The sequence below is a fragment of the Sphaeramia orbicularis genome, chromosome 15, assembly GCF_902148855.1.
Source record: "Sphaeramia orbicularis chromosome 15, fSphaOr1.1, whole genome shotgun sequence".
In the NCBI taxonomy this organism is placed as follows: Eukaryota; Metazoa; Chordata; class Actinopteri; order Kurtiformes; family Apogonidae; genus Sphaeramia; species Sphaeramia orbicularis.
Window position 1 is genome coordinate 41,680,744 of NC_043971.1, and position 13,120 is coordinate 41,693,863.

The window sequence follows — 13,120 nt, forward strand, 5'->3', positions numbered from 1 at the left end:
ACTGTAAACAACTTCTAATACAACACCTGCACGCTGCGTGTTCTTTGATTTCTATTTCTCACTTTTTTCCCCCCTTTATCAATTCCTAGCTCATTGGAGCAGGGTTGCTTCCTCTTTTTGTTGTCGCCTAAACCGTTTAGTTTTGGATGATCGGTCAAAGATTCTGACAACCAGCGGGGAGAAGCGCGACGCCCAGCCGGGGAGGGAGCGCAGGAGGCCGGACAGATCTACTGGGCTGCATCGGGGAGACGCACCATTAGACAAGGGAGAGCCATGCCTCACAGCGCTGGTCGATCAGGTAAGGATTTCTCCCTCTGCCTCATACAAATGTCAATGTTTGTCTGCAGGTATGTTGGTTGCACTGTGTGGGCCAAAACTGTGTGAATTCTACAGTTTTCTCCTCATTTTATTTTCTAGCATTTTTGTGAAATAGTTTTCTTCTGAATCAAACAATACATACGTCGCTTTTCCGACATAATGTATAAGCAAATATTTAAACTTTTTGCAGTTTTTATTACTGTATCATGACAGAAAATAGTAAATTATTATTATTATTATTATTATTATTATTATTATTATTATTATTATTATTATTATTATTATTATTGTTGCAGACATCACCTATATGCTTGGGGCGTTACTTGAAAACATAGATCACAATGTAATTCACCTCTCAATTTTGGGCTTAGATGGGAAGATCAATGGAAAACAGTTGTAATGATCTAATTAATTATGGCAAAATTAAAAGCAAGTACAAAATCAATCTGTGATGGTGTCGAGAATAGAGTCAAATTGATATCCATCTGCTCCTGTTATAAAGCACATGAATAAGCAATCTAAGGACGCAGCTGATATCCTGCAGTTTGGCATAGCCTACCCATATGGCTTTGGGTGTCAAGAGACACCAAATCATTGTGGGGTGTTGTAAGTGACTCCCAATATGATGGTGATGCTTTAACTAATAGGAAAAAAGTAGATCCGAGGGGAAATGTACTGAAATGCAGTATTTAAAGTGCTAAAAGAAACCATTCAGTGCAACGAAAGTGCACCGTGACTAGTTCATTACTGACACCTTGACGTCCTCCTAGATTTATTTGTTATTAAAAATTATTTCTCATATCACAAGGCTATTTTATTAAAAAAAAAAAAAAAAATACACCTTATAATTAGACGTGTAACTCAGGTGTGTCTTTGCAGAAAACTTTCAACTATAACATGTGTAACGGTGACCAGGGCACCACACAGAGTTTGTAACCATTAGGTTTATTATATCTATGTGTTATTATTCGTAGCTCTTGATTTACAGGTAAGACTGAGGTGTGACACTGATGTTAAAATATTGTGTGTGGGGAGATCTGCACTGCTGGACGTGGGCTGCCCTACACTCAGGAAAAGACATTAAAAAAAAAATGAAAAAAAATGAAAAAAAAAAAAAGGAGAGGAAAAAAATCGATTGAACGAGCGTTACAGGCCATATGTTTTAAACAAGGAAGGAAAAAGAATTTAGTTTGTCTTCGGTAATAATTCATCCATGCCCTCCCCTCAACACATCTATTATTATTATTATTATTATTATTATTATTATTATTATTATTATTATTATTATTATTATTATTATTATTATGTAAAGTTGGTCTTGAAAAGAAAAGGAAAAGTCTTCAAACAGTAATGACATTAACCAGAGAATTGAGTTTTGATGTGTTCCATATCAATGAAAAACACTAAATGCTTTGGTTTCGGAGCTAAACTGCTTTTATCATTGTTTTAAGTCTTTATATTACAGTGAAACAACCTGTTCTTATGGTGCGTGTGTGCGTGTGTGTGTGTGTGTGTGTGTGTGTGTGTGTGTGTGTGTGTGTGTGTGTGTGTGTGTGTGTGTGTGTGTGTGTGTGTGTGTGTGCGTGTGTGTGTGTGTATGACAACTGGTTCTTTACGGTATAATGCGAGCAAAAATTAAAAGAATTTAAAAAAAAAAAAATCGAAAAGAATAATCGCATTATGTCCATGTTGGCTCCTTTTTTGAGTGGAGGTGAAGTCAGGACTAACAGTTTTCTTAATTATCACGCCATTTGTTTTGCTGTAGCGGTGACACGGGGACGTCATCATAGCGGCTGCGCAGGGATGGAGGTACGGGGGGCAAATCGGGGTGTTGTGTGGGGGAAATAGCAGCAGCTTTAGGGCAAAAGTGCACTGACGTGTGAAATTACAGCCCATGGTGCTACATATTGTACCAGAAGCTCCCTCCCAAAAAAAAGGAGGAAAAGAAAAAAAAAAAAAAAAAAAAAACAGAAACAAAAAGAGGAATCGTCCTCAAACTTGTCCAGAGGGCAGCTGGACGCAACAAGGGCCTCTTGTGTTATTATTATTATTATTATTATTATTATTATTATTATTATTATTATTATTATTATTATTAAATGCGTAAAAGGTGGGTCCACCAATCCTTGGCCCTGTTTGTCTCAGCTTTGTTAACTTCTCTGAGTTCCATCCTTAAAAGTGTCAAAATCAATTACATCGAAATGGTGTTGGAAATAAGTGTAGCTACCTCAGCTAATAAGCAGCCAGATATCTACCCCCAAAAGCAAGTATTTTAACCTTTTCCTGCCGAATAAAGAAAAATAAACTGACAACTTTTTAACAAAGAAAAAAAAATCCTTTCTGGTTGAAGCTTTTCTCTTTTTGTTTTCCTATGGATTGAGTTATACCGGAAGAGATTAAGAGCCTTTAATTCAGCTACAGTGGGCTTATACCCCTAACCTTTGACCCGGCCTAGCCCAGCCTCAGCAGCAGGAGTCAGGATGAGCCTGTGTGTACCTGTCTGTGGGAGCGGAGGAGGATGCCTAACCCTCTGTGTGAGCGCCATCTACAGAGCGAAGCTGCGCACAGGCGGCGATGATGATGATGGTGGTGATGATGATGGTGATGATGGTGATGGCCTGCTGACTCTTCTTCCCTCTGCAGGCTGAGAGCTCATCTCGCACACCTGCTGACTGACCACACAGTCATTAAAAATAAAAAAATAAAAACATATATGACCATAGCTTTAAATAGACACTTTTGGTGCTTTTACAATAAACCAAACTCTAACTCATGTCACTCTGGAAATTAAAGAATCAGTTTGGTTTAAATAGACTTCTTCTGCGTGATTTATGGAAACTGGATTGCAAAAATCACAGTGAGGAAGTGGTGGTTTTTGTTTCACTGCAAAACCGAATGTATTTATAAAAATATGAAGGATTATGACGTGAAAGTAAAGGGCCGTGGAGTCTCAGACACCACCAGTATTTGTCGAAATATCAGTAAAAAAAAAAATTATATTTGTTTTGTCTCATCTCATTTTATAGTGATAAACATCACTTCATTAATGGTGTTTTAAGGTTTCTAAAATGGTTTGGATGTGGGTGTCCCTGTCAGTGTGAGCAGTGCGTCTCTGTCTGGATCCTATGAAAACATTTTAGAAGCGTCTCTTTTTTAAGCAACACACAGCAGCCTGACAGTGTTTTACCTCAGTTCTACCCCCTGCCTTTAATTTCCTTGATTCTTCACCCTAAAGTCTCATCATTTCCCATTTCGTCTCCCTCCCCTTCCTGGCTGTCGGATGCAGGGACCTCCTCATTTGAGCTGCAGGTTTTTACGTGGGCGAATCACAAAGTGTTGGAATCTATTGCCTTTGTCTGACAAGTCATCCATCTCTATGCGAGGGGATCTGTGGGATGGAGGTAGGAGGAGGAGGAGGGGGTGGGGGGGGTGATCTGTGGGACTGCAGCTTTTAGAAACAGACACACAAGGAGAGGGGTTTCATTCTCAGCCCAAAGCTCCGCTCAGGCACAGCCCATTCTGGAGGAGAGGGGGATCCACAGCTCTGTACTCGCCGTGTCCATGTTGTCATCTCCGCCCCTCTCTGATTAAAGCGCACAGCTCAGTCCTCCACACCGGCAGAGGAGACGGATTTTTCGGCTGCAGATTCCCGAACGGACCCGTTGAGGACTCAGCTGCTCCTTTTGTTTTCCCTTATGATGTCCTTTAAACACAAACAGTGAGCCGTTTTGAGCCAATGTTGCCGCTGCCTGTGCGCTCTGCACACGTGTGGGTCATGCTCTGCACCTGACAGTCCTGCACACTCTGACTTTACACTTTCACAGGAGGACAAAAAACTTCGCTTCGCACCTAGAAGTTATTCTCTGCTCCAGCCAGCGGACTCTTTCCAATCGGACTGTTTTACGCCGAAATATCAAACCTTGTTTTTTTTCGCATTTAAAGCTGCACCATCGAGGCGAAACGGCGACCTCAGTCGATTACCTTTCTTTCCTTTGCTATCCCATGGATATTCACTGCAAAGCAGACCCCTTCTCGGCGATGCACCGTGAGTATACTGAGTTAGTTTACAGAGCACACTCAGGTGATAACTGGAAATCCCTGCAAAAATAGAAGAAATTGATCTCATGTCCACATAAAGCAAACAGAAAAAATACACTTGAATCCATTAAGCTTCGTTCCGTCCTGTTATTTTATTAAACTCGAGTTAAAAATTAAAAACGAACCTTTAGTGATTCACCTCAAACATCATCAAACTTTATCCGCTTTTCTTCGAGTAGCCTCTTAAACACATGTATATATAAATGCATATACGTAGTAATAATAATAATAATAATAATAACAATAAATATATGGAAAGGCGCAAAATAATAAAAGACGCTTGTTTTTTAGGAGAATTTGGCCACTTCTAGAACACGTGTCCATCTGGGATGTTTTGTTTTTTCTTGACACTATTTTCAATGGATGACTTTATTGTGAAAACGGGTTTTTATCTAAAATATTAGTTAATATTCCGATACATGTTTTCTGCCATATTTAATCTAAATAGAGACACTATAACTCCTTTATTCCCTCTATTTACGCACAAAGCTTTTATTACCCACTGAAAGGACAGTTTCTGTGGAGAGACAACAGCACGTTGTGTGTAAATGAACGCAAACGTGTCACATTATTCACGTCCCTCACTTTAGATGAAGGCGTTAAAAAATAAAACTGCACATAAAAGACAAGAAACAAACAAACAGAAGCCGCTGCCCATCAACTCTGTCATTTTGTCCACGTTTTACTCCATACGATATGGGTAAAAGAAGACCCGGGCGCTTTATAAATTATTTATTCCTCCTCATTCGCACCATTCGCGTTTGTAATATGAGTTATCAAAGCTCATTTTAATTATTTACAATAATTGTGCAAGGAAAATTAAACAGGTTGAAACGTAATATCAGCGACATGTGTTAGGCTGCAATGTAGGAGCTGCTGCTGGAAAATATTGTCTAACCTGGGTCAATGTGCAGGAAGACTGGAACACTACTTCTGTATTATTATTTCATTTTATGGCGGCTTTTATTTGGAATATTTATTATTGAGGTATTGTTATTTTTATTTTCATTTTAAAGGAAATAGAATATGCAATAAAAGCTGTTTTACACCTTTAGTTTTAATATGTACCCATGATTGCACATTATTATTATTATTATTATTATTATTATTATTATTATTATTATTATTATGGTAGGAAAAATACAATGCTGGTTTAATATATTAAACGTGATTCAGAAGGATGAGGAGATAATAATGAAAACAATAGGAAAAATTAAATGTGCGTCCCCGTGTGTTTATGTGTGTGTGTGTGTGTGTGTGTGTGTGTGTGTGTGTGTGTGTGTGTGTGTATTTTACACGTTAACATTAACCTCAAAAATGCTTTATTTTAAAATACAAAACGTGACTGTTCATGGTAAACAGAGGGGGTAAAAGCAGGTGAAAAGCCCACAGACACACACACACACACATACACACACTCAAACACACCAAGCGAAAGCCCCTGTCGTCCATCCTCCTCCTCCCACCCCTCGTGCGTAAAAATTCTGCAGGTATGTAATGTTATGCTCCCCTGTGCTGCTGTTGTATCCCACGCAGGGCACGGCGGTGTGAACCAGCTCGGCGGGGTGTTTGTGAACGGCAGACCCCTCCCGGACGTGGTGAGGCAGCGGATCGTGGAGCTGGCCCACCAGGGCGTCCGGCCCTGCGACATCTCCAGACAGCTACGGGTCAGTCACGGCTGTGTCAGCAAAATCCTCGGCAGGTAAAAGGGGGGATCCACTATCAACCAGAGCCCTGTATGTGTCAAACATCAATCTTCTAGCTCGTATGCGCACCCAGCTCTATTTCAGCCTCAGTCATCGGTTATATAGGCAGGTCATTTTTTCCCTCTTTTCTTTCTTTCTTTTCTTTTTTTTTCTTGAACACAGCAGTTTTGCGTCCGAGATTTTCTATCCATCAACCAGCAGCCTTGCAAGAAAAAAAAAAAAAGCATCATAATCATGAGATAAATTTCAGGAGGGCAAGTCACAGCTAAACATTAAGGATAAAAAAAATACACCAGAGGAAAATGAGGCTGTATTAATATTATATGAAAGTCTAGGTGATAAAGAAAACACCATAAAGTGGCACCAAATGTGCACTAAAGTCTGTTTTTATATATATATATAGACTATATATAAATATATATATATATTTTGAGTGTCACAATTTCCATGCAGAAATAGGAATAAAGATATAATTTTACGTTCTTGTATTTTTCACAAGTGTAAACTCTGAGAAAGTAGCTCTACTTTATTTTACTTGAGAGCACGAATGTTGAGAGATAATATCTTGAAATATATTTTTTTCAGCTATCAGAGGGCATTTCAGAGGTATTTCATTTCACACACACTGAATGTTTGTCACCAACATTTTCCCAATAATCAGAGGTCATGGTGGCATGTCGTGCATGCTACTATAAGCTCCTGCAGACTGAAATGGGGTCTGACTTGTGCTCTTACATCTAAATTGTCCTTTGTTCCGTCCGTCTCACTGTTTATTGTGATTTTAATTATTAGTTACTGCTTTTCGTTTCTATTAAAAAAAAAAGCCGCTGTTCACCTTCCAGCTGACACTCAAACAGGCCTTTACAGCACACGAACACAGAAATGAACAGAGCAAACCCGATATCATATTTGTAGGTAGATTTTTTTTAATTTTTAATTTTTTTTTACATATATGTTTGTTTTTTTTTCTTTCTTTGCTCTACTGTATACTGAGGAGTCCGGCGGAGATTTGCTTTCACACAGAATACAATAAGACACTTTTCTCACAAATCAAACGTCTGGATGTTGAATTAAAGTCCGCACCACCACCACCATTCAGGAAAAAAAACTCCCTCTGTCCCTGCAGGTACTACGAAACCGGCAGTATTAAACCAGGAGTCATTGGTGGCTCCAAACCAAAGGTTGCAACTCCCAAAGTGGTGGATAAAATTGCAGAATACAAACGCCAGAATCCAACAATGTTCGCATGGGAGATTAGGGACCGACTATTGGCTGAAGGAGTGTGCGACAACGACACTGTCCCCAGCGTTTCATCCATCAACAGGTAGGTGCACTGACTTTTTCACTTATTTATTTTCTTTTATAATATACAGGCTTAGATATTTATACAACAAGAGCGTATTTTATGTGCAAAAAAAACGTATTCCTCCTAAATGTGTGCATGCGTAAAAACCAAAAACGACTGTGCCAAAAACGAAAGAAAGTAATAAGTATAAGAAATAATTAAACATTTCCCTTAATTAATGTCCGAATTTTTACAGACATGGAATTTATTAATACTTAAGGTTGGAAACGGGAATTTTAGCTTTATTCTCCAGTGCTTATAGACAGAGTTTTAACCGTGCCAACCCGGGGTGGTCTCAGAAGTGCAATTCAATCCCCTGTGCGGCCCTCCACAACACAGCCAGCACGGGAGCTGAGGCAGGGGCCACGAAGAAATCACATCTGTCTCGATAAAAACCGATCAATACTGCGTAACCAGATCCAGAGGCAGAGGGAAATACCCAACAAAGTCGTTCAATACGCGGACCACACTGCGACACAGGCGGCAGCAGCCTCTTTATGGCTTTATTGCTCTGTTTTCCAACACGGAGCGTTTACACATCACACATTTTTAATTAATATTTAACCAAACATATTATTATTATTATTATTATTATTATTATTATTATTATTATTATTATTATTATTTAAATATCAGACTTTTAATTACAGAAATGCAGAATATCAGCCAGTCCCAGTCCTAAAACCGTGTTGATCTATGGGTAAATGGACTGTAAAAGAGTTTCTGTTCCACTGAAGCAGCTAAAGCAGACACCCTACACCTTCACCTTTCCACGTGAAGCGGGACAGCCAGTGGACAAAGTATCTTTAGACAGAGGACGGTGAAAAGCCCCGGAGCATGTGTGCAAAGTGAAAAAAGCCCCATAGTGCCTGCGAGTGATGAACTTTGCTTAGGAGGCACTGTTCCAGAGAGCTGGTCATCGGCATTACATTTTAATGAGCTGAAGAGAGTCTCATAACACATCCTGCTAAATGTAGGAGATGATTTTTTTTTTTTAAGGAAAAAAGAAAAAAAGACAGGAAGAAGGGACCTCAGAAATTATGGAAATCATTGGACTTCTACGTGTCTTTTTTACCGTGTTTTCTAATTTCACCTGTTGTTCTTGAACTGAAAGGATTTATTAAAAGTCTTCTGAAGCATTATGTTATAAATTACAATATTTTGTTTCAGTTTTAGCAGTGTGGAGACTTAGCACTCAGACTTTAGCACAGTCTGCGCTTTAATCATTAACACTGGACTTGTGTGCGCAAATCTGTGTTGTTATATTCTGACATGGCTTCTCAAACTTAATTTCAGTCTAAGAGAGAGGGGGGGTGTCTGCACTAAATAAAGGTTAATTCAAATTTACATGCAAAATCTAACAAGGAAAAAAAATAAATATTAAAAAAATATGTTATATATAGCCTAACTTTAACCACAATACCATTGCTCTGTAATTATCCTATCACATGGTTTTTAGATGTAATTTATTTTTACTTCTTGGATTGTTCTTGAATGGATGATTGTGAAAAATGAGGAGGAAGAAGAAAACAGAAGTAAAGGAGGAGGGCTGAGTGAGCTGAAGACACTGCAAGACCCCTGGTGGTCTTTGTGGTTAAGGGTCTGACCTCTGTCCTGTTGACTAAAGAGGATGTCCTGGCTTTAAACACATTTTTCCTGCATGAATTATTAAAGCTTACACAGATACTGGGTTGCACTTTGTTTTGTTGCAGCAGAGTGGAGTTTCCAACCGCTGCACCATCCCCAGTGCCCATAAGGTCCTAAGCAGCTTTCAATCATATTGATTCACATTTTAATATTTCTTTGGGGATATTTTTTTTTCCAACAGCCAAACACCAAAGTCGTTAATTCCCCCCCATCCAAATTGCTTATTCAATATCAACAACATACACTCGAAACAAAGTCCTTGAATTTATGAGGCTCCCTCGAGTCATGAGGTCAGATAACTGTTGTGGTGAGATGTTAGAAATTCAAATAAAATATTGATGGGTGTTTTCTGGAGGAGGCTGCTAGCCTTTGTTGCCCTGCCTGAAGGAGAGAGTATGGAGGACACATGAGATAGTGAGGGGAATGAAAAGAGTCTGATGTACATTTTGCCCCTGAGGAAGTTAACCCATAGCTGCCTGATTCAGAATTGATAGCTTATTGCTAGACGCTGCATGCACATGTAAACGTCACCTGCCTCATCTGCAGTCTGTAAAAGTCTGTTTTTGTCACACCTCTCGAGGCAGAGGGCTTCCATGTGGGATTTCTGTCAGTACACATTGCTGCCTGTTATTCAATGATCTCACATTCGTCTGTCAATCAAAAGATTACCATAGTCATGGTTTAATGTAATGCGATCATGTCCCATAAGAGCTAAAGCCGAGCCTGTGTAAATCCCACTGTATCAGTGTGTTTTGCCAAAAGAATTACAACAATCTTCAAATGTCAAATTATGTCTCAGCCTTAATTTTGTCATCTGTATAACAGTTTTATGTAATGCACATCTTTTTTTTTTTTTTTGTCCAAGTGTACCACTAGATTATAAGACAGTCCATGTGGCGGAGATATCAGCTTGGGCAAATAAGACAGTATTGCTTTCCTGTCGCTTATAATTTATAGATCACCATTTGCATTCGCTGTTCTCCGCTGCAATTCATCGCCAACTTTTCTATCCTGGAGTCCCGATCAATAAGCTGTGATCCTCTGTGAGCCTGGAGGAGCTCTGTGTGTATGTGTGTATGTGTGTGTGTGTGTGTGTGCAACACTGAACATCAGAAAGACCAAAAACTACAACCAGAGAGGTGACCACAGAAATACAGAGAGAAATAGGAAAGATGAATTGAGGAGAGAGGTTTAAAAACAGGGAGAAAGAAAGAGCTGAGAAGGTATGAAAGACTTTCATTGTAAAGTGCAGACAGTAAAATATTGAACACATTGGACAGTGAGGGGAGTGGAAATGAGGAAAAAAAGCAGAGGGAGAAAGAAAGAGTGAGGGTGGGAGTAAGAGGAGTGAAAGATCAGGTTTGAGAGATGGAGAGAGAAAAAGAGAGTGAGAAGAAAAGAGGGAGTGGGGAGCAGGAGAGGGAGATTATTAGAGTTGGCCAGGTAGAGCCAGTGAAGCTGATCATTGAGGTGAATTGATGTGATTTCATGCTTTGTTTGCAAGATCATTCAGACCAAAGTGCAATGAAGACTTTCCCGCCACATCACATCTTACTGGTATGGGGACTTTATCATATTTCTAACCCCAGAATCCAGCTAGATTGAATCCACAATCTCAGGGGGCAGCCCCTATTCAGCTTCACAGAGGAGCAGAGAGATTGCCCCTAAAGCCCCGAGATTGGCTATTTGTGACAGGGCTCCGAATATGAGGATACAAGAAGCGCCCCAAACGATGGAGCACTTGTACATGCACGGGCATAAGTGGACGCGACGTGCTGTGTTTAAGTGTCCCAGAACAGCTGGGCTGGTGTGAAATCTCCATGCTCTGGAAGCAGTATTGATTGATCCGTGTCTGTTGTTCACTTTACCAGGATTATCCGCACCAAAGTCCAGCAGCAATTCCACCCGTCCCCTGATGGATCTGTTACACCACTCTCCACGCCTGGCCACACTATAGGTGAGAGAAAAATGACACTACAAACAGATTGGAAAACATTCAAATGAGGAGTTTATGGAGAGAAAAAAAAAAATCCAGACAGAAAGATCTAAACACACGTGCACGAGTCACAACACACACACAGTGATGTCTGTACACACACTAACTCTACTTTCTCCATCAGTGCCCAGCACCGCCTCCCCCCCTGTGACCAGCGCCTCCAACGATCCCGTAGGATCCTACTCCATCAACGGCATTCTGGGTATCCCCCGCTCCAATGGCGAGAAGAGGAAACGAGACGATGGTAAGGGGAGACACAAGATCCCTTTGTTTTCCATCCTTTTAATTCTCCCCATCACTCGTCTCCTACTTTTCTTGTGTGTGAAGAAGATGGCATTTATGACAGCGCTGCAGCCAAGTGTGTTTCTGTGTGCTGTCTCCAGTGACTTGTTATGTTGTATAGCAGTCAGGGGCGAGTGTTGAGAGTGTGTTGCAATTCAATCAGCATTTTGATGCCCTACGTTTTACCATACGTCTACAGAGCTGCATCTCAATTTTATACTATGTTCAGACATACAGTAGATATCCCATATAGCTGTCATACAACTCTAATCCCCACTTGGTGAGGCATCAGTGCTGTTGCTCTTTGCTTTTATTTCTGTAACATACCAGGCAGCAGAACTGGTTGTTACGATACATCAGTAAACTACAAGTAATTTAACATTGTTCATTTATACGTATATATTTTTACACCATATTTTAAGGATGTGAACTGATAGAAAATATGAATTGCTAAAATATTTTTTCTAAGAGTTTACACTAGACTGCTACTGCAGCACTGGCAAGCAAATAGATCTAGATACACTCAAAGATTAGGTGGAAGCCTATCCGGTCCAAGCCAGAATTTCTCATTCCTAGGAAAGGCAAGAGAGTGGACACACACTGCCTGGGGGCTAATAGATTATCGGTTGTGCAAACAATTGGCTTTTTTAATGCCTATGAATTAACATGTCCCTGGTGGAGGCCTGAACAGGTGTAGGAACAGACCGGTGGAGGCAGGGAGGGGGCTGTGTGTGTCTGTGTGTGCGTGTGTGTGCGTGCATGTGTGTGTGTGTGTGTGTGTGTGTGTGTGATTCTGTGGTGTACATGCATTGCTTTGAGGTGGCTGATGGTGAATGATGTGGTTGAAAAATGATCTCAAAGAGCATTTATCAAAACAGGCCACTTCCTTCTTTTATGTTTCTGTCTCTTTAGTTCTCTGGAGTGGCAACCACTTGGATGGGAGGAAAATAGGACATTGTAAGTTCAAGTTAGACAACCTTCTCTTTTGCTTTGGTCAATCAGATCACAATTTTTTTTCCTTCTCAATTGCTGTTTTTTTTTTTTTTTTCTTTTTTTCTTTTTTTTTTTCAATTTGCTCTTTCAGGGTTATGCAATTATGGGGAAGATGTCAGGAAGATTTTCCAATAAGTAATCTCCAAAGAAATTAAAATAAATTAAGATAAAGTGACTGTGGAAAATCATATTTTCCATGTAATGGCATGCAGTTCGATATACAGTAATGCACAGTGTATCCAAGTTGAATTCTGTTATCAGGCTTATCAAGATAGCTGGCACCACATGCACTTTATTTTATTGTATTTTTGTTGTGTAGTTCATTATTAAAGCAAGTTATTCCGGGTCATTATAAAGTGCTCAAAATTTTATAATTAGTAAAGCATTGTAGCTTCTGCATGATTGCAACTTTAGGGAGTTAACTTGAATTAAAAACAATAGTAGTTTATCTACTAATATGCAGTCAGATTCCCCTTAAATGAGAGAACAAACAAAATGTAATAAAGAAAAAAAATAGTACAAAAAAGTTTTCTTTGCCAGATTTTCTTATCACACACACACAGACACACACACAGTTTGTTTACTTGTTTGAATATTTTACAAATGCCTCACTGAACTCTGTTGCATGTCTGTAAACCCACCAGAGAACGACTTTGGAATGTAAAGCATCACATGTCTGACGCTATCACTAAACATATAACAGGCTTTGCACAGCCATGGTGTCTCGTGTGTCTC

General features: G+C 39.7%; 1 protein-coding gene across 8 annotated transcripts in view; it reads left to right on the forward strand.

The window, feature by feature from the left end:
• The first annotated feature begins 3,816 nt into the window (after positions 1-3,816).
• The window catches only part of pax2a (paired box 2a), a 29,433-nt gene continuing 20,129 nt past the window's right edge, over positions 3,817-13,120 (forward strand). For 2 of the 8 annotated variants that reach the window (XM_030156892.1, XM_030156890.1), the window contains exons 1-6: positions 3,817-4,363; positions 5,941-6,118; positions 7,249-7,446; positions 10,986-11,071; positions 11,235-11,354; positions 12,305-12,349. In XM_030156892.1, coding sequence (XP_030012752.1) covers positions 4,321-4,363; positions 5,941-6,118; positions 7,249-7,446; positions 10,986-11,071; positions 11,235-11,354; positions 12,305-12,349 — 670 coding nt within the window. In that variant the 5' untranslated portion in view covers positions 3,817-4,320. The remainder of the gene's footprint in view (positions 4,364-5,940; positions 6,119-7,248; positions 7,447-10,985; positions 11,072-11,234; positions 11,355-12,304; positions 12,350-13,120) is intronic. The other 6 variants (XM_030156894.1, XM_030156891.1, XM_030156896.1 and 3 more) reach the window with 3 other exon arrangements.